General features: G+C 41.5%; 1 protein-coding gene and 1 non-coding gene across 2 annotated transcripts in view; both read left to right on the top strand.

Annotated features, from left to right (window-relative positions):
* Positions 1-21241, top strand: part of ADAMTS9 (ADAM metallopeptidase with thrombospondin type 1 motif 9) — a 156177-nt gene that overhangs the window by 21232 nt on the left and 113704 nt on the right. The window contains exons 4-11 of the mRNA XM_070390944.1: positions 7258-7547; positions 10563-10646; positions 10740-10849; positions 11757-11797; positions 11903-12008; positions 16881-17027; positions 18461-18602; positions 20648-20764. Coding sequence (XP_070247045.1) covers positions 7258-7547; positions 10563-10646; positions 10740-10849; positions 11757-11797; positions 11903-12008; positions 16881-17027; positions 18461-18602; positions 20648-20764 — 1037 coding nt within the window. The remainder of the gene's footprint in view (positions 1-7257; positions 7548-10562; positions 10647-10739; positions 10850-11756; positions 11798-11902; positions 12009-16880; positions 17028-18460; positions 18603-20647; positions 20765-21241) is intronic.
* On the top strand, positions 14265-14459 carry LOC138992824 (U2 spliceosomal RNA). Its single transcript, XR_011468156.1, has one exon. It is a non-coding gene; the product is annotated as a U2 spliceosomal RNA (small nuclear RNA).

Here is a 21241-nt window from a genome sequence, read left to right as displayed (position 1 = left end):
CCCTAACCAGTTTGGCTGAGTGGATAGAGCGTCGGCCTGCGGACTCAAGGGTCCCAGGTTCGATTCTGGTCAAGGGCATGTACCTTGGTTGTGGGCACATCCCCAGTAGGGAGTGTGCAGGAGGCAGCTGATCGATGTTTCTCTCTCATCGATGTTTCTAACTCTCTCTCCCTCTCCCTTCCTCTCTGTAAAAAAAATCAATAAAATATTTTTTTTTTTAAAAGAGTATATAAAGAACTTTTATAAGAAACACCTAACCTCTCCTACAAAGTGGCTGCACCATTCTGCATTCCCACCATCAATGAGCGAAGGTTCCTGTTGCTCCACATCCTCTCCAGCATTTGTGCTGGATTTTGGCCATTCTAACCAATGGGTAGTGTCATCTCATTGTTGTATTAATTTGTATTTCCCTGATAACATATGATGTGGAGCACATCTTTATATACTCATCTGCCATCTGTAAATCTTCTTTGGTTCACTTGCTACTCTAAGATATGAAGTAGGTCAGGTTGCTCATCAGCTGTTTAATGAAGTAAACGTGATTAATTATTGAGGCATTCTTAAAGAAAAGAACCATAAAAAATGATTTCCTATTTCTGAGTGGCACATTTGAACTTCAGAAAGAGGCATGAAAATGGTGCAGCCACTGTGGAAAACAATTTGGCAGTTCCTCAAAATGTTAAACATGGTTACCATATGACCCAGGAGTTCTACTTCTAGGTGTCTACCCGAGAGGATGTAAGCATGGCCACACAAAAGCTTGCACACACATGTTCATAAAAGCATTATTCAACTGAGTCGTTGTACCCAAATGTCCACCAACTGATGAACAGATATACAAAATGTGAGATAGCCACACAGCGGAATAGTGTTTGGCAATGAAAAGTGATAGAGTGTTGAGACATGCTACAACATGGATGCGCTTTGAAAATATGCCAAGTGAGGGAAGCCAGACACAGAAAGCCACGTGCTGTATGACTCCATTTGTATGAAATGCCAGAACAGACACATTTATACAGTTTACTGATTGGCAGATGCTGGAGGGAGAGGGGACGTGGGCAGTGATTGCTAATGAGCACAGGGTTTCTTTCTGGGATACTGAAAATATTCTAAAACTTGATAATAGTGATTATTTCACAACTCTCTGAATATACTAAAAACTACTGAACTCTATACTTTGAAGGTGTGAATTTTATGGTATACAAATTATATCTCAATAAAAGTAATAATAAATGTGTGGAAAGGAAGGTCAAAAAATATACAGACCAGCCCTGGCCAGTTGGCTCAATTTGGTTAGAGCGTTGTCCCATGCACCAAAGGTGGTGAGTTCGATTCCTGGTCAGGGCACATACTTGGGTTGTAGGTTCAATCCCAGGTCAGGATGCATGCATGAGGCAACCAATTGATGTATCTCACATCAATGTTTCTCTCCCTCTCACTTTCCCTCCCTTTCCCCCTCTCTTCCTTTCTTTTAGAATCAATGAAAAACATATCCTCAGATGAGGATTATTTTAAAAATATCTATCTCTCTATATATATCCATATCTATACCTATATTTATCTAATTTTTATACTATACTTTCCACAAAGATGAAATTTCATTATGTAGCCTATTCTGATAAAGCTACTAGCAAATGGCATTGCAAATTAGAAACATTTGCCCCAATTCCATTATGCTAAAAGGTCATTAAAGAGAAATGTGGATGGCTTCCTTTTCATCCTACCAATGTGTGTCACTTGGTAGAAATCATTGTCTGTTCAGAGGCAAGAGAGCTGAGTAGGTATACAAGTTATAATATTTTATTCTAAGTAAAAATGTTTATGTTTGTAGTCATAGTGAATATTTGAATCTTTGAAGCTCATACTATTTTTAATGCTAAAATGATTAATAGGATATAAATTAGTTGGGCTAATTAGGTCAATAAATCTGACTCTAACTAATAACTAGGATAAAAGATCAGTTGGGTAAAAGATAGGGAAATGTTATGTATTAGAAGAAGACATGCCGAAACCGGTTTGGCTCAGTGGATAGAGCGTCGGCCTGCGGACTGAAAGGTCCCAGGTTCGATTCCGGTCAAGGGCATGTACCTGGGTTGCGGGCACATCCCCAGTGGGAGATGTGCAGGAGGCAGCTGGTCGATGTTTCTCTCTCATCGATGTTTCTAACTCTCTATCTCTCTCCCTTCCTCTCTGTAAAAAATCAATAAAATATATTTTTTAAAAAAAAGAAAAAGAAGAAGACATATCTACTCTGAAGAAGTAATTTTATTCCTGCATTTTCATGCCACAGGTTACTTGTGAATGGAATATCTTCTAGGCATGTTAGAATTTACATGGATTATGCCATGATAGACATTGTAGCCTTTCACTGGTTAATGCCTTAATTTTTTTTTCAACTTTGCTATTTAAATAAATGTTCCTTATTTCCAAGTAGGGCCCTACATCATCCTCTGGTTTTCCCATGCCCAAATTCCCCCTGATGACTCTCTAAGACTACATTTTTCCCCCTTAGTGGTCAAAAAGAGTAAATTCCGCACAGCATTTCTCGAGTGTTTTTCTCACTGCGGGTATACGTTTGTCTACATAATCAATAAGTCAGAATATTTACAGGAGACATTAAGTGAGGATTATTTAATTTTCACAACCGAAGTGACATATCCTCTTTTTAAAACAGCTTTATTGAGATATGATTCCCATATCTTACTATTCACTCATTTAATGTGTCCAATTCAGTGGTTTTTAGTGTATTCACAGATATGTGCAACCAACATCAAAGTCAATTTTAGAGTATTTTTATCACTTGAAGAAGAAACCTTGTACCCTTTAGCTTTCAACTCCACTACGTCCCCACTCCATCTCCATCCTTAAGCAACTGATTTGCTTTCCATCTCTATAGATTTCCCTATTCACGGTATTGCATGATTACAATCATGTAGTAGGTGGTCTTCTGTGACTGGCTTCTTTCACTTTATTGATAAGGTTAAGTTTATCAAAGAGTTTTATAATAAAAAAAGTGTCAGTTCAAGAGGATTTAACAATGATGAACATAGATGCACCTCAGAATAGAGCACCAAAATACATGAAGCAAAAACTGACACAAAGGAAGGAAGACATTGATAATTCAGTAATAATAGTTGGAAACTTCAATACTCCATATTCAATAATGGGTAGAACAGCTATGCAGAAGGACAGCAAGGAAATAGGAAACACGAGCAACACTGTACTCAGCTACACTAGCAGATGTCTATAGTACACTGCCCCAGCAGGAGCAGAGGCCGCATGCTTCTGCAGTGTACAGGCATATTCTCTAGAATAGACTATATGCTAGGTCATAAAGAACTTCAATAAATATAAAAGGACAGAAGTAATACATAGTATTTTCTCTGCCCAAAGTGGAAATGAAATTAGAAGTCGATGACAGGAAGAAAAAAAAATACTGGGAAATAAAAACTATGTGGAAAGCAAGCATCACACTTCTAAATAACCAGTAAGTCAAAGAAGAAGTCATAAAATACTTCCAGATGAAGGAAAATAAATTTATGGGAGGCAGGAAAAGCAGTGCTTAGAGGGAAATGTATACCTATAGGTGCCCCTATTAGAAGAAAAACAAATATCTCAAGTCAATAATCTAACCTTCTGCGGTAGGCAGCTAGACAAACTAGAGCAGAGGAGGGACAATAGGCCAGGTACAGAAGGTCACTAGGGTGGAAAGCCTCAAGTACTTAGGAACAGGCGAAGTGGGAAAACAAGGACCTTGCCTCCAGGATAACCTTTCCTCCCCTAGCCTATCGCTGGTCATGCGGTTCAGACCTGACCTTTCCCATCGCTGGTTATGCAGTTCAGACCCTTCCCTGACCTTTCCTCCCCTGGCATGTTGCTAGTCATGCAGTTGGATCCCCTTAGAGGTCGAACAATCCCCATCAAATACATCTAGCCTCAGCTGTGTTTCAGCTCCAGGCCCAAAAAAGCAGCAACACCAGATAATGACACTCTACACGTGTGGACTAAAGACCCCCTGGTACCCTCAGGTGCGTACCAATGAGTAGAGATCTTGACCTGGAAAGGACACACCTGGAAAGTTGATGAATAGTCTACTCGGAGCCTCCCTTGAGACGTCCAGCTAAATACCCTCAAGGCAGAGGACCCAGTTGGGCTCTCTCTATGGAGCACACCAGCATCTGCCTTCCCCCTCCTCCTCCTCCCAAGCATGTTTTCCTGGTCTCTCTTCTCCTCAGCTCCAAGGGTCCTTCTTTTGCCTCTGTAACCTGTTTCCTGAACCCATTTCTTCTATGGCTCACTTCTACCTCTGTGACTTTCTAAATAAACTTTCTCTTATAGTTTGAGTCTTGGCTCTGAATTCTTTCTTAGTGGAACTCAAGAACTAAGATTGCTGAACCAAGGTCCTCTCTGACTCCACCTACCTAAACCTGTTGCCATTTCTGCAGCTGCCAACAAGTTCACTCAAGACACTGGAAAATGAAGAGAAAACTAAACCTATAGCAAGCAGAAAGAAGAAAATAGAGCAGAAATTAATGAAATAGAGAATAGAAAAATGAGACTTTAAACATTTGAAACTTTACTGATTACAATAAATTGTATTAAAATATTTACAGAAAACATTAAACAGGGATTATTTTTTTACAAAATAAGTGACATCTTTTCTTTTTTTAAAAAAATATGTGTTTCTTTATTGATTTCAGAGAGGAAGGGAGAGGGAGAGATAGAAACATCAATGATGAGAGACAATCATTGATCGGCTGCCTCCTGCATGCCCCCTACTGGGGAACGAGCCCACAACCTGGCCATGTGCCCTTGGCCGGAATAGAACCTAGACCCTTCAGTCTGCAGGCCGACGCTCTGTCCACTCAGCCAAACCGGCTAGGGCGACATATTTTCTTATGCATTTAAAAATATCAGATTCAACATGGCTTCTTATATACCTGTTATAAGAAGCTAACCTTTGTGAAAATATCTACCAGGTGCTGTCTTCTAATTCAGATTCTGAATTTTTGGAAACTATCCATCAAACCTTGAGTCCATTTCAATTCCAAGCTTTTCAGAAATCTGACCTAATAGAGTACTGCTTAGGCTGTTTACAAATCCATGCCTGATTCCTCATGCCACCACTTCCAGCTATGTGACTTTGGACAAATTGCTTAATATCTTTGAGGTTTATCTTCCTCCTCTATAAAATAGAGGTTAATTTTCTTAGTCTGAGAGGAATTGTGAAATAACATACCCAAAACATCCAAGTTCAATACCTGGTACATTGCAGTACCTATTCTGTAATCACTTGATGATTTAAAAACGGAATGACAGCCTAATTACCCATATGGCATGAGTACACATCCATGAATATGCTTTTAAAGAAGAGAACTGAAGAAAAGAATGTAATGTTGGATCCTGTGTGCCAGGCTTTGGGCTAGTCCTGTGATCTGTAGCTGTACCACGTAGAACTTATTTGATAATTTGGGCTGTTTTAACAACAGCTAAAATACTCAACTTGGGCAAAAGACACATCCTGGCCTAAATTGATTGTTTTAGCAATAGGTTATAAAGATGAAATATGCGCACCCTTAAAAAGTCAAGCCTCTTATAATTTAACTTTTTTGTTGTCATATATGTTTAGTGGTGTAAGAAATTGTATCCCTGTGGCTTAGGTAAGCATACTTCTTAGTTGTGCAACTCTGTGGACTCTTTTAGACTACAGCTAGCGGCATTTGAAGGGGTGCAGAACAGGCCTCCCGAGGATGTGCCCCTTTGGCTCTTGAATTATTTTGAGCTGAAGGCAGTGAAGACCCCACAGGCTCGCAAGAAACGTTTTCCTCTCTCTAAAGCATCTATATTAAGGGCCTTGCACATATTAGAGTTATCACCAGAAATGACTTTATGATCTATACATAGGACAGACAAACACTTAACTACTCAACAGCTGCTCTTATGTTCCAATGATTGACTTTTTCTCCTCTGAAGCCCAAGGCTCTTTACCTCCTCCTTAGCTCAGAATGTCGTGTACATCTCATTTTATCTTTTTGTCTCTGAACCTCTCATGTATGTGGAAGGTCTCTGACTATCTCATGTACATGAGGTTCCCATACATATGTATGTAACTGAATTTGGCTATTTTCTCTTGTTAAAGTGCTTCATGTTAATGTAATATCTAGACCAGCCAGAAGAACCTGGAAGGGCAAAAGGAAGTTTCTTCCTGGCCCGCACACAAGCACATTTATAAACTGATAGGCAAGATAACTGATTGAATCATGTTATTACTCAAAGCATATTGTGGCAGGCGCTTTTATGCTTATTCTGTTTATTGTGTGATTGATGGCTATGAAATTGAATATTCTCACCAGCAATACAAGCTGCAAGCTGAGACTGAGGCTAGTGCTTCTCAAAACATTAACATGAATATGAATCACCCGGAGATCTTGTTAAACTGTAGATTCTGATTTACCAGGTCCTGAGTGGGGCCAGAGAGTCTGCATTTCTAACAAGTTTCCAAGAGTTGCCAGTGCTTCTGGTCCAAGGACCAGACTGTGAGCAGTCAGGTTGTGTAGAACCCTGGTGGGCAGGGCATGAGTTGGAACTGACTAGAGCTCTCTGTTATGCATCATGGTCCCAACTATCTGTTCACATTCTCTGAGTTTAATGAACTTTCTTAACTGAGCTCTGAAATTCAGAGGCGTTGAATAGCAGTGATTCTATTCTTAAATTTTGCATATCATAATGATCAAATACAGTAATAGAATAATACTATGTCTACCTTGTCATGCATTGTCTATAGTTCCTTTGTGTTGTCTATTAGGCTGCCCACCTCTCAGACCTCTTTATACTGTATCTTAGTGAATATCTGAGGTGGTGTATATGAAATATCTCCATTTCCATTCTCTAGAGCTCTCTGGCTGCCATTGGCCCTTACTATATGCCAAAGAACAATGAATAGAAACTGCTTAAATGCCAGCAAGACTTTTGTCACCAAATGAAAAGAATCATTTGCAATTGTTAAACTTAGGCCTGATTTCTTGTCCAATACCTTAAATGAGCATTTCTGGAAACTTCAGGGGAGCCTAATTTCACGTCTTTAGTCATTTAGATGAGAGTGCAGATTGAGGTTCACTGGTAGAGTCTGAAGTGTGTTGAACTTGATTTTGTATGCAATTTGACGTGAGAGGCATTATTTCAAGATGTGTCCAGTTCAGTTCTTAATATGAAGTAGATGTGGCTTGACATGTAATGCATGCCTCTGGTTTCTTTCAGAACACAGGGATAGTCCCAGTAAGGACAGGAGGAAACCCAGAGCAAGGGAACGGGCAGGAAGGAGCAGCCTGGCTGACGACGTGGCAGTGCTCAAGAGCGGCTTCGCAACAAAGGCACTGTCTGCCTATGGGAACAAGACGGACAGCGCGAGAGAGCAGAGGACCCACAGAAGAACAAAGCGTTTCTTGTCCTACCCACGGTTTGTAGAAGTGATGGTGGTGGCAGACCGAAAAATGATTTCATTCCATGGAGCAAATCTTCAACACTATGTTTTAACTTTAATGTCAATTGTAAGTACACATAAAAGAACCTGATTTATGAGCCCCCCTACAGGTGCCATGGGGTGAGGGGGGCTTCCATGCAGGGCTTTGGAGGATCATTCAGGGCTGGCATTTCACCGACTCAGGCAAGTGACTGGAAAGAACATAGATTGTTCATTGGTTGCTGTTTTGTAACAGTCATGGCTATCATTGAGTGTTTGTTCTGTGATCATTTGACAATGTGCTTGTTACTTAAAAGGCATAATTTCTAAACCTTCAGGCAACTCTGCTAGGTAGGATTATCATCCCTATTTTATAAATAAGAAAACTGAGCCTCAGAGGAGGTGGGTCACTTGCCCATGGTCCTGTGAAGGCTTGGAGACTGATGTGACATCTAGCTGGTCCCGTTGCTGAGACCAGCACTCTGTCTGACAGGCGAGCTCACACAGCCAGGTGTGAGTCTCTAGGCTTCCGCTGCTGGCTGTGAATCAGTCACCTAGGCTCTTCCCCAGGGTTCTAATTAGCCCTTGGGTGGGGCCTAGAAATCTCTCCCTCTATTTTTCTATGCCCATTTTGAATTGAAAGAGCAATACATTTGCATAATTTTTAAAAATCTAACATAAAAGTTCATTGATGAAAAATAACTTGTTCTGCCCTACCCGGTTTGGCTCGGTGGATAGAATGTTGGCCTGTGGACCAAAGAATCCCGGGTTCGATTCTAGTCAAGGGCACATACCTTGGTTGCAGGCTCCTCCCCAGCCTGGTTGGGCTTGTACAGGAGGCAACCAATCAATGTGTTTCTCTCACATCAATGTTTCTCTCTGTCTTTCTCTCTCTCTTCCACTCTCCCTAATAATCAATGGAAAAATAACGTTGGGTGAGGATTGACAAAATAAGGACGTCATTGTTTCCTTTAAAAAAATAAATAACTTGTTCCCTACTCATGCTTCTACTCCTTCCCAGAGGCAACCATTAGTAAGCTTTTTTGGATATGTTTCTAAACGGCTCTGCCCAATAGAGATACAATGTAAGCCACATATGTAATCTTATATTTTCTAGTAGCCTCATGAAATAAAACAAGTAGGTAAATTAATTTTAATAATGCATTTTTATTTTATATCCAAATATTACTTCAAACATTATTAATGAGATATTTTAATACTTTTCATACTAAGCCTTCAAAATCCAGAATGTTTTATCCTCACTGCACATCTCAGTTGGGACCAGCCACGTTTCTAGTGCTTAGTGACTATGTGTGGCAAGTGGCTACCGTATCGGATGGCACTCAACACTTCTTAAGCATATATGTATGCATTTACAACTGGTTCTCAACAGAAATGCAGAATTGTCCCGGACTGTTTTACACATTGCTTTTTTCTTGAAATATTGGAGGTGGTTTTCTTTTCTTTTTTTAAAAAATATATTTTATTGATTTTTTACAGAGAGGAAGGGAGAGGGATAGAGAGTTAGAAACTGATGAGAGAGAAACATTGATCAGCTGCCTCCTGCACACTCCCCACTGGGGATGTGCCCGCAACCAAGGTACATGCCCTTGACCGGAATCGAGCCTGGGACCCTTGCGTCTGCAGGACGATGCTCTATTCACTGAGCCAAAGCGGTTAGGGCTGGAGATGGTTTTCTATAGCAGTCCCTATGATCTTGCCCCCCTTCACTGGCCTTAATTTATTTGAACAGGAATCTACTTTTTATATATTCCTCAAACGAATGTGGAAAGCAACCATGTTTGGGAACATTGCTTTAGAGTTTCTTCTTCCTGCTCCTTGGCCTATGGCTCTCCTTGTCTTTCCCTCACTGCTGTGAACCAGTCCCCGGTGCTCTCCACCCCACACCGGAGCCTGCCTCCCCTCCACCCTCCCGGGACCCACCTCTGCCATGCTCAGTCCTCCGTGTCCCAGCCTTCTCTGTCCTGGAGCAGAGAAAGAAAAATCTAATCAGACCTTACACAGACTCAACTCCACTTCCAACCCATAAATTCAGACCTGTCCTAAGAATTCCAATTGTGAGCATGCGCTTAGGTCAAGTTGACAGAGGTTGAGAGTTCTGGCTCTGCTACTCGCCACTGTATATAGCAGTGATTCCCAGAGTGGGCGCTACCGCCCCCTGGTGGGCGCTGCAGCGGTCCAGGGGGCAGTGATGGCCACAGGTGCATTTGTTTTAACTTTTTTTGTATTACCTTTCTATTCTGAGTTCAATAAATAGTTTCATAATTTCAAACTTCAATGTTTCTAATTTACACCTTTCTTTACTATATTTTACGAAAAAGGTAGAAACATTAATACATATATATTTCTGTTTAATTGCTATTAAAATTTTTAAAAAATTAATTTCCAGGGGGCGCTGAGTAATATTTTTTCTGGAAAGGGGGCGGTAGGCCAAATAAGTTTGGGAACCACTGGTATATGGTATATAGACTTGGATGAGTTACTTCATTTCTCTGAGCCTTCATTTCTTCATTTGTTGGGTAGAGGTTAGAATGATGCCTAGCACAGGTATTACGGAGACTAAATGCATATGCAGTTTTCAGCAGGGTCTAGTCCACGAGAAGCATCCAGTGAATGTTAGCTCTCATAATTAAACAATATGGGTGAAAAAACTAGGTACCGGGTTGTGGAGAATACAGAAGTGTGGTAAGCATGCAGAGCAGCAATATTGGCAAAGACGTGGGCAATGTGAGATCCATAATTTGGCAATCCGGGACTTCAACTGGGAAGAAGGAGCTTGGTCAAAGTTAATATCCAGTATTTTGGCACTGAGAACTATTAAGATGCATGGCCAAGCAATTTTTAAAGAAAGTACCTTAAAACTTAAATGTGTTAGAATTTATTATTATTTAAAACGTCCATCTATGAATAATTTTACGAAGATAGTTTTAATGAGTGTTTGATGAATGAATGAAAATTCAAAACTGAAAAATGCATATGCTGCATGAAATGTACAGTTAGGTGGAGCCACACATAAGAAGTGAATTGCTTGCTGCTTACACAGAGTTCACAATTAACTTTGAAAAATTTATCTCGGTTGCAGGTAGCCTCTATCTATAAAGACCCCACTATTGGAAATTTAATTAATATTGTTGTTGTGAACTTAGTTGTGATTCATAATGAACAGGTAATCAAGTTTTTTTCTTCTTTCTTCTCTCTGTATCCGAAACGGGATGTGCAATCGGTACAACAACCAACCATCACTCTTTTCTGTGCTTAGGAGGGACCGCCCATCTCTTTTAATGCCCAGACGACATTAAGGAAATTCTGCCAGTGGCAGAAGAACAACACAGGTGGGATCCAGCACGATACTGCCATTCTGATCACGAGGTACGCAGTCCTGAGGCTTCTCATCTCGCAGTTTCCAGGCAAGGTGATGGGAGGTGTAGGCTCCCGGCAGCCAGCCCCCGGGACCAGGCTGTTCCGCCTCAGCACTGTGGCAGTTGGGAGCAGATAACTCTGTTGTGAGGCATCCTGTGCATGTCAGGATGCCTAGCAGCATCCGGGTCTCTGCCCATTACTGACCAGTAGCATTCCCTCCTCTCAGTTGTGACCACCCACAGTATCCTCAGCCCACAGAGGATGCCAAATGCCCTGTGAGGGCGGGGGTGGGTCGGGGTGGGGGAGGAGAGCACACAATCACCCCTGTTGGGGACCACTTACCCGAAGGTGCTGTGTTGGACAGGCCTGAAAGAAAGTGGCCTTCTAGGGGGCCAGCGGCTCTTCAGATGGAGCCTGTTGTTACCAGGCGGGGTACAGTCCAGTGCTGCCAATTTCTGCGATTTTGCAAAGAGTCGGAGATATGCATTTGTCTATAAAGTAAACTCTCCCAATGTTTAAATCATAGCTGCTACCTAGAAAATATTCTCAAAAACTGTCTGGGGCAGCAAAGAGGCCCGATGGCTTGCCATGCTGCCACCATGCGCCTCGGATTCGCTCCCAGGCACGCACTCATGAGCACAGAGGAGAGGCCTGTTGTCAGGAGTCTTTGGCATTAACTAGAATCACTTCCTCGGTGTATGAGGAAAAACCCTGGTCGGAAAGGTTTCTGCGGTCCCAGGCCACCCCTGAGGCAGCAGGAGGCCTTTCCGTGTGGCTTTCTATCCTGAAATCAGTGGTTTTGTAACCCCCTCCGGACTGCGGGTGTGTTGTGAGGCCTGGAAGGCTCTGAAGTGGTGGCTGGTACGGATGTTTCCTCTCTGGTGTCGTCAAGGCCCTAAGTGTGCTTTGCTTTCAGACAGGACATCTGCAGAGCTCAGGACAAGTGTGACACCCTAGGTGAGTCGGCTGTGCGGTCCTCTGCGCTCCAACCCTTTCCTGCATGTTTTCACTCTTAAGCCACACTGCCTGTTCAAGTAAACCCTTGTTCTTTCCTTCCCATAGGTCTGGCTGAACTGGGAACCCTTTGTGACCCCTCCAGAAGCTGTTCTATTAGCGAAGATAATGGATTGAGCACGGCTTTCACCATAGCCCATGAACTGGGCCATCTGTATGTTTCCTTTCCCTATTTTCCTTGAGTTCAGAGTGACCTAAACTTTCTTCCTCTGCAACAGTGAGCCTTTCCTTGCCTTTTGAGGGCAAGACGCTGCTCGAGTCACAGTAGAATTTGCAGGATTGACACACTTTGACCATTGAAGGGAGAAGTGACTTTGGTTCCGGAAAGCTGAGTGAATGCCGTGCACCCTCTTTGGCCGCAGCCCCTGCGGATCTTTGGTTTAATTGCACATGTTTTCTATGAAAAGTCTAATATTTTCCCTTCCTACTGGGAATTGGAGGAGGAGGGCTTGACATCTTTGTCGAGGAAGGTCCATCATTGCCCAGCTCATGAGATTTTCACAAATCCAAATCCTCCCTGCTTCTGGTTATATGCCTATAATTCAGACAGGGATACCCCTCTGTCATGGGAGAGATTGAACAAAGAGAGAGCAAGGAAAACATGAATTTTGGTCACTGAGTGGTCATTGTGAAACTGGCTTTTCCTTTTGTTCTTTTAGAGGCAGAGCATGGTTAGAACATGTGGCAAAATAGTGTAAATTTGCTAGAAACTATTCTGCTATTTGAGCTGCATCATTTTCTTTCCATAAGTAATAATTAAATTACTTACATCTTTTTGAAATCATTTTCTCAGATGTCACTAATGGAGTTGCATATCAATTTTCATGTCAGATGTTAACTTCATAACTGAAATCATCTGTTAAGCAAGCTCGATCATCCACCAGGCTTCCGAAGGCACCTCTGTGCAGTGTGCGGTGCTAGGCTAAAGCAAGGCAGGTAGATAGGTATCTCTCCACTTCAGTTCAACATAGAATGGGTATATTTCAAAACTAGCACCTTTCAAGCATATTTTAAGAGCATACCCCTTTTCTTTCCTCTAAAGGAAATGTGATCAGATACCCAGTATTGATAGCGCACAAAAACTTGGCTTTCGTTAAGCAGCTGTGGTGGCCAGAGTCCCATTAGTCAGCTTGCTCTCTGTCCTTTTGGTTTCTCAAATGCTGTCATGAAATTCGAGGATTTATTGGAACTCATTTTGAAAACTACTGATCCCCCCAGTGTTTCCCAAAGCACAGGAATTTGAACACCATTTCCAAAAGAATGGTCGGTGAAAACAAAAGTTTTGTAGTCTGATATTCTTTATTTTTCAATTACAGTTGACATTCAGGGTTATGCTATGTTAGCTTCAGGTGTACAGCAAAGTGGTTAGAAAAGTGTGTACTTTCCAGAGTGGTCTCCCTGCCACTTCAAGTGCCCACCTGGCCCCAGACTAGTTATCACATGCTAGTTATCACATACTAGTGATCATGATATTAGTGACTCTGTTCCCTGTGCCGAACTTTACATCCCTGTGACTGTTCTGTAACCACCCATCGGTACTTCTTAATCCCTTCACCTTTTTCCCCAGCCCCACCCCTTCCCCTCTAACAGTTGTCAGTCTGTTCTCTGTACCTGTCTCTATTTTGTTTGTGTGTTTATTTGTTCATTAGATTCCACATATAAGCGAAGTCTTTCTCTGTCGCACTTATTTCACTTAGCATAATACCCTCTAGGTTAGCGGTTCTCAACCTGTGGGTCACAACCCCTTTGGGGGTCGAATGACCCTTTCACAGGGGTTGCCTATGACGATCGGAAAACACATATATAATTACATATTGTTTTTGTGATTCATCACTATGCTTTAATTATGTTCAATTTGTAACAATGAAATTGGGGGTCACTACAACATGAGGAACTGTATTAAAGGGTCGCGGCATTAGGAAGGTTGAGAACCACTGCTCTAGGTCCATCCATGCTATTACAGGGAGAAAAATGAGTTTTGTAAAAGTGATTTAAAATTTTTCTTTTTTTACTGAATTTTTTTGGGTGACATTTAGGTTTTAAGTGTACAATTCCATAATACATCACCTGTATATTGTACTGTGTGTTCACCACCCAGTCAAGTCTTCTTCCATCGCCCTTTATCTCCCCTGTACCCTCTTCTACCTCCCCTACACCCTTCTTTCCCTCTGGTAATCACCATACTATTGTCTGTGTCTAAGAGTTGTGGTGGTTGTTTTTTGCTTAATCCCTTTACCTTTTTCACCCAGTCTCCCACCCCCTCACTCCCTCTGACAGCTGTCAGTCGGTTTGTTCTCTGTATCCATGAGTCTGTTTCTATTTTGTTTATTTTGTTCATTAGATTCCACATATAAGTGAGATCATATGGCATTCGCCTTTCTCTGACTGGCGTATTTCGCATACTCTCCAGGTCGCTTCTCAGCCTTGTGGCTAAGATCAAGTGTAGTATCTGTTCTTATCAGTTTAGCAGTCATGTGAGTTTAAAAAATGTTTGTCTAGTCTGTCCCTGGTTGGAGTCACAAGGCTAAATGGTACAAAATAAAGGCTCTGACAAGTTCTATAGTAAAGTGTTGATTTTGTTTAACTTGGTTTTCCCAAATCTGTTTTAACAGAATATTTTAGGAATATTTGTTTATTTTACATAAAATGTAATACATTTCTTTGGAAGTGTAGGTAGGAGGGTAGATTTAACTGTGAAGACTAGGTGGCATTTCAACAGGGCTGCTGTTCCTTTCCTAGGGAATGGAATAGGAAAAGTTACAAATAGGAAGGCATTCAAAGGGTGGAAAATTTCCATTAGCAGACTAACATTTCTCCCCAACATATGGCTAAGAAAAGTGTACCATTTGAAGAAATATTATTAATTTCCTTCCAACAAGAGCTTATAAACTTCTTTTAGACTGTGTATAACATTGACATTTTGAGGAAAGTGAGAATTTTGAGTAGCAAAAACTAAATTATTTTCAGCTGTTGAGAAAATTCAATGCATAGTTAACAAACATCTTCCCTGCACAAAACCCAAGTCGGCGGCATAGTTAGAGGGGCTTTCACTTCCATGATGCCCTTTAGTCCTCACCAGTCGCACAGGTAGGGGTTGTTGTTCCTCTGGGCCTGACCTGGCGGTACTACGCTGGGGTACCTGCTTTCAGGCAGAGGTCGTTTGGGAGCCAGAGACCAAGTTCTGGACTGAATGGTTCCACATTCTGCTTGACTTGAAATTGTATGCTGTTTCCCTGCCTGTGAAGTGGGCAGAATACATATATACCCCTTCTCAAAAGTATCAGAAAATGAAATATGAAATCTGGTGGATGAGGTGAGTTATTAGTTAAACGAAAAGTATATTCCTAACCCTTTAATGAATTCTTTTTATTTTGATGCTTTGTCTCATGAAGTTAGGTTTACTCACAGTGAAGGAAAGTGAAAATCACAGATTTTCTACTGAACCTTTTAACAATTACATGTTAAGGTGTTTCTGATGATAAAAATCCCAACACAGCCATTCGGGGCGGGGGGGGGGGGGGGGGGGGAGAGAGCAATTGCTCTTGTATCTGTTGAGTGTCATTGGATGCCTCACAAACAGCCCCTCCCCTCTTGCACCAGAATGTCCATAGACACAGAGTGGAAGAGGAAGATGGGGAGGTAATTCAGTGTCTTCTGGATATAGAAACCTTTCCACAATATTCCTGACAAATCATCACAACTCATCTAACAAGAGGGACTATCGTTTGTATATACTCCCAAACAAGAGCTTTTAGAACCAGACTAAAGCAGATTCCAATCCCAGTTCCCCCATCTTAGTAGCCTTACGACCTCAATCAAGTAATTAAACCTCTACAACTCAGTTTCCTTACCTGTAAAACATGGATAGTAATTGTATTATTCATTGGGTCAAATAGGTAATTAAGTGAAAAAAAGCATCTGACACATTTAACACACTGTCCTGTGTGTTGTGAATGCAAAAAAAAAAAAAAGTTTTGGTTATTATTGGTTAGTAAGTGCTTAATGAATATGTATTATTACCTAGCCCCTGCTTTGAGCAAATGTGCCTGATATTTGAATGAAAAGAAGTTTTCTGATTACGTGATGAAATAGAGTGGATTTAGTCAAGCTCTGGTGGGGGGTGGGGAGTAAACACCAGCCCCTTTGCACAACAGAGAACTCAACAGCTAAAGTCGATTTGGATGCTTGGCTTGGGTTGGCTTTGGTGGTACAGGTAGTAGAAACTAGAAACCTGGGCAGTCATTCTTTTAAGAAAATGGACTTGTAAGCATTAAGAACTCCTTTTAAGTTCAAACAAGACAGTTTGAGTTTTTCCATCCTACAATTTCCATTAGGCCCATTAGGCAGTTATTCCATCTGGTAATTATTGTGGACCCAAATGTTTTTTAATATATATTTATTGATATCAGAGAAGAAGGGAGAGGGAAAGAGAGTTAGAAACATCAATAATGAGAGAGAAACATTGATCGGCTGCCTCCTGCACGCCCCGCACTAGGGATGGAGCCCACAACCCAGACATGTGCCCTGACCGGGAATTGAACCATGACCCCCTGGTTCATAGGTCTACACTCAACCACTGAGCCATGCTGGCCAGGCATGGGACCCACATTTTTGAAAGAAAAAGAAAACCAAACACATGAGAAATCAATGGACTGGACCTCACAGACTTTTATCCCAGCTTCTGCTTTTATATGAAGCAAGTCTACACACTTCTAACTCTCTGATTTCCACTTTCAAGATGAGCTAGTGAAGTAAATTCCTCCCTACATGCTAAATTATTCATATGCATTAAATTTGTGATTGGGGAAAGTCATGCAGACAGGACAGCCCTCTGAGCTTGTTGGCCAATGGGTAGTTATCGAGCTGAGAATGGTATGTTGATCATACAACTGATGTTTCTGGAATGACAAATGCTTCTCATCAGTTAATAAAAATGTTTTTGGACAGGTGCATTCTTGAAATCAATGATAACAGCTTGATCCCTTGGTATCTATTGACATTCTCATCCTTGTCTCGTTGGCCTTAGGTTTAATATGCCTCATGACGACAGCAATAAGTGCAAAGAAGACGGAGCCAAGAGTCCCCAGCAGGTCATGGCTCCAACATTGAACATTTACACCATGCCCTGGAAGTGGTCAAAGTGTAGTCGAAAATACATCACTGAATTTTTAGAGTAAGACTTGAACTTTCTTGTAGCACAGACTTCTGGTATCTGGCCTTCGTGTAGTAATCTAATTATGGGGGGGAAAATGTAGAGCTAAGCATTTTTTTTTTTTTAGTTGTTTTTTTGTTGACATTCCTTGGAGGAGGAAAAAAAAAATACTCTGCCATCTGTGCAGTTCATGTCTTTGCCAGAGTTCAGAAGATTACAGACTGAGCTAAAAGGAAAATTGAACCTTACAGAGAATGTGTAAATGTTGCTTTATTCCTGGTAAAGTTAGAAAATCTGTTCCGATCCTGGGGGAGGGACCATGAATGTGATTATATGATGAAGAAAGTCCACAAATATTTATGGGCTTTCACTTCGTCATTTTGGCTTGAAGAGGGGTAGGATAGTGAGGCAATTCCAAAGAAGTTATCTGGTGGATGACAATTGCAGCACAACTTCCTGTTGAATGGAGGACCGAGCTCTCTCTCCTCTCTCTCCTTTCTCTCCTCTCTTTTCTTGTTTTGTTTTTTAAGCTTCCTGCCAGGGTGCTCAAAGATCCAATTACATTGTACAATATCCCTGTGTCATAGACTTATTACTTTTCTCTCCCAGAAGTACGAAAGGTTAAGTGATTGTCCAGAGGTCATTGGGTGTATATTTCTGCAACCACAGGAACGAGAGGGCTTTATTAGTCAGAACTCACTGGGTGTGAATTTTCCAGAAGTGTTTGTAGAAAAGTCAAAAGGCCTGGAGGGCTGCTGGTTTTCCTCTTAATCAGGTGGCCTAAGGTGTTTCTCAAGAAAGTTGTTAATCAACTCACTCATCTATTCAACAAACATTTACTAAACATCGGTTGTTATGTAAGATGAAAAAGACAAGATCTTTGCTGCTAAGAACTTACAGTCTTTTGGAAAAGATTGTAACAAAATTAAAAACAAAAAGATAATTGCCCTGCAATGTGATGAATGCTATAACAGATACATCTTTCCTACTAGCTGGGCTGTATGCATAGCCAATCAGAGTATAAACAAGTATACACCAAAATATATAACTTCAGCTTCTAGATTTAACCCTGGGTAAAAAGAATAAAACAGATTTAAGAAAGGAACTGTCCTGCGCTAGCCGGTTTGGCTCAGTGGATAGAGCGGCAACCTGTGGACTGAAGGGTCCCAGATTGGATTCCAGTCAAGGGCACATGCCCGGGTTGCAGGCTCAATCCTCAGTGTGGAGCGTGCAGGAGGTAGCTGGGCAATGATTCTCTCTCATTATTGATACTTCTGTCTCTCTCTCCCTCTCCCTTCTTCTTTGACATCAATAAAAATATATTTTTAAAATTAAAAAAAAGGAACTGTCCGCCCTACCATTACAATGGCAGATGGCCTCCCCTTTCAACTGGAGGTGTTGACAAGCCATGAGTCACCCACCACACTCACCATCTGTATTTTTGCTTTCCATAGCACTGGTTACGGCGAGTGTTTGCTTAACGAACCTGGATACAGAGCCTACAGTTTGCCTTACCAACTGCCAGGCCTCCTTTACAATGTGAATAAACAATGTGAATTGATTTTTGGACAAGGTTATCAGCTGTGCCCATATATGGTAAGTGTTTGGGGGTTGATTCTGGACTTCTTTTTATTCGTAGTTTTCCATTATATTTTCACCCTAATATAAACCACCCATGGAAAAGTTGAGAATGGTCCATTGACTCTTAATGGAAGTAGAAATGACGAAGGTGATAAGTAGTCACAGTGTTCACTGGTAAATGGTGCTTTCTCCGCACTTTCCCATTTCCCTCTTGGGACAGTCCAACAGGAGATGCTCACAGAGGACAGGGTGCAGAGCTGGTGATGGCCGAGCTAGGCCCTTCTCTCTCCTCGTCTCTTCTCGTGCCCATTGACCTGTCTAGTTGACCTTTATTAGAGGAGTTCTTCTAGATTCAGTAAAAGTAATGCATGAGACAAACCTGTTTCCCTGTTTAAACTCATCAAAGCTGTTCCTGTGAAATCATTTCTGGTGGTAGCTCAGCTGGTGGGTGTATGGCATTTTGATGTATGTGTTGTGGACATGTGGACCAATGATATGATCCAGTGGCCCTCAGATTTCAGAGGAGCTGAACTGTGCTTCTTTGGGGTGCCCCATTTTATCTCACTGGGTATATGTCTTTGTTCGTTTTGCTGGGAGAAATTTCAGAAATAGCATGGTGAATTGGGAAGTACAGTGATTCCATGGAAATACATAATAAGATATTTTGAGTAAAATCTATCCATGATTATATTCATTTCTGTGTTATTCACGATAGTAAACTTTAGGAGTAATCCAAATGCCCAATAATAGAAATGTTGAGCCAATTATGGTGTCTCTAGTTAGTGCAATACTATACAACAATTAAAAATTAACTACACTTGGAAACATGATCCTGATATCTTTTAAGTTAAAATAACAGGATAAGTAATTATTTTGTAGAGCATGTTTTCAACTGTAAAAGCCAAGAAACTACAGGAAAGACTGAGTAGTTTGAGGCTCTTCTACTTTTTTAATAAATAAATTATTAGCCCTGGGTGGTGTCGCTAAGTGGTTAGAGCATCGTCCCATGCACTAAAGAGTCTTGGGTTCAATCTTGGTCGAGGACATGTACCTGGGTTATAGGTTCAATCCCCGGCCCCAGTTGGGGTGTGTGTGGGAGGCAACCAATGTGTCTCTCTCACATTGATGTGTCTCCCCCCCCCCCCCCATGTCTCCCTCCCTTCTACTCTCTCTAAAAAAATCAATGAAAAACATTTTCGGGTGAGGATTAATATAAAATAAAATGACATTTTAGTACTTTCTAAATGTCTCTATTATGAGCATGGTTTAGTGTAATAATCAGGAAAAAGTTCTTTAAAATGTATGTCCCAAAATAGGGCTAAATATATCAACTTGTGTAAATCTAAAACATACTGTGCGCGTGTGTAGAGGGGGAAAGCAAGTTGCGAGGCCTATGAGCATATCCTGAAATACTGAATGCTATTGTTTGTTTCAAGTTGAAATGTATACCATACATTTGGGGTCAAAGCAACCGGAGCGAAGAAATGATGGCCACCACTCAGGACAGTGGTCATCTCTGGGAGAAGATGAAGGGATTGGGACTGAGGAGGGATGTACCAGGCCTTCAGCTGGGCCTGTGAGGTTTTCTTTCTTTAGTTGGGTGGTGAGTCCATGGCTATCCATTATATGGCTGTTTGCACTTTTTGTAAGTCTGAAATGTTCACAATAGTTTGTCCCTTTTTCCCTCTGATAATTCCTGACACCCTAGAAAGGAGTCATCCGATGACTGTGGAATTATGTAGCCTACCAGAGGAAAGCACTAGTTTTGCGGTCAGGCCAAACCTAAACTGAAATCACAGCTAATCCCAACACCTGATCTCCAGTCACACTGGATGCACGGAAGCCCCCTTTTCACACCATCTCACATCCTGCCAGCAGTAGACATGTGTCTCAGGGGCTGGCCTCTGTGTCCCTCGGAATATGTGATCACTTATCATACCAAGAAATCAAACCCCTTTTCAACCGATGCTGTAACATTGGCAAAACATTAACTGAGTAATGCTGGCCTTGTTTGCTGTCATCTAATCATGTCGTCTCTGATTGTCATGTCACTGAAATAGCAGATGCAGTGCCGACGACTCTGGTGCAGTAACGCGGACGGAGCGGATATAAACAGCAAAGGCTGCCAGACTCAGCACACGCCCTGGGCTGATGGCACCGAGTGTGCGCCTGGAAAGGCAAGTAATGCCCCAGCCCTGCCTTCTGTCTTGGGGCAGAAATGGGCAAGGTTTCGGCTGCAGGGCCGGTCGCCGCCGTTGGCTGTTAGTGCAGCGTGTTTTAGCATGCAGAATACTTTTTTGAGGCAAGAGGTTCCGTTTTACTGTTGAAAATGGTGAAAACTTAAAATTGTTGCTTAATATTGGTCCAGTGCACGTGGCTATAACTATTGCCTCCATTTTAAGACATACTTTTCCTCATTTTGATATTTCTGAAACCCCAGTGTGCTTTTTAATGTATAGGTACATTTAATGTGAGGTAATCTTTCTTTTTCTTCTTTCTGTCTCTTTTGGAGGTGGCAATGGAATTCTACTCATATATGCTGAAACATCTTAAAACCAAAGAAACGGAGAAATACAGTAAACTTACTGTGTTCACTACTGGGATGCCAGGCTTTTCCCAACCTTTGTCCCTTTAAGAAGTGATGATGTGACCTA

This window comes from Myotis yumanensis, unplaced genomic scaffold (genome assembly GCF_028538775.1).
Source record: "Myotis yumanensis isolate MYYU_CA2020_CCGP unplaced genomic scaffold, mMyoYum1.0.hap1 SCAF_14, whole genome shotgun sequence".
Lineage (NCBI taxonomy): Eukaryota > Metazoa > Chordata > Mammalia > Chiroptera > Vespertilionidae > Myotis > Myotis yumanensis.
Note: the sequence above shows the minus strand (reverse complement) of the source record. Positions and strands in the feature narration are given on the sequence as shown.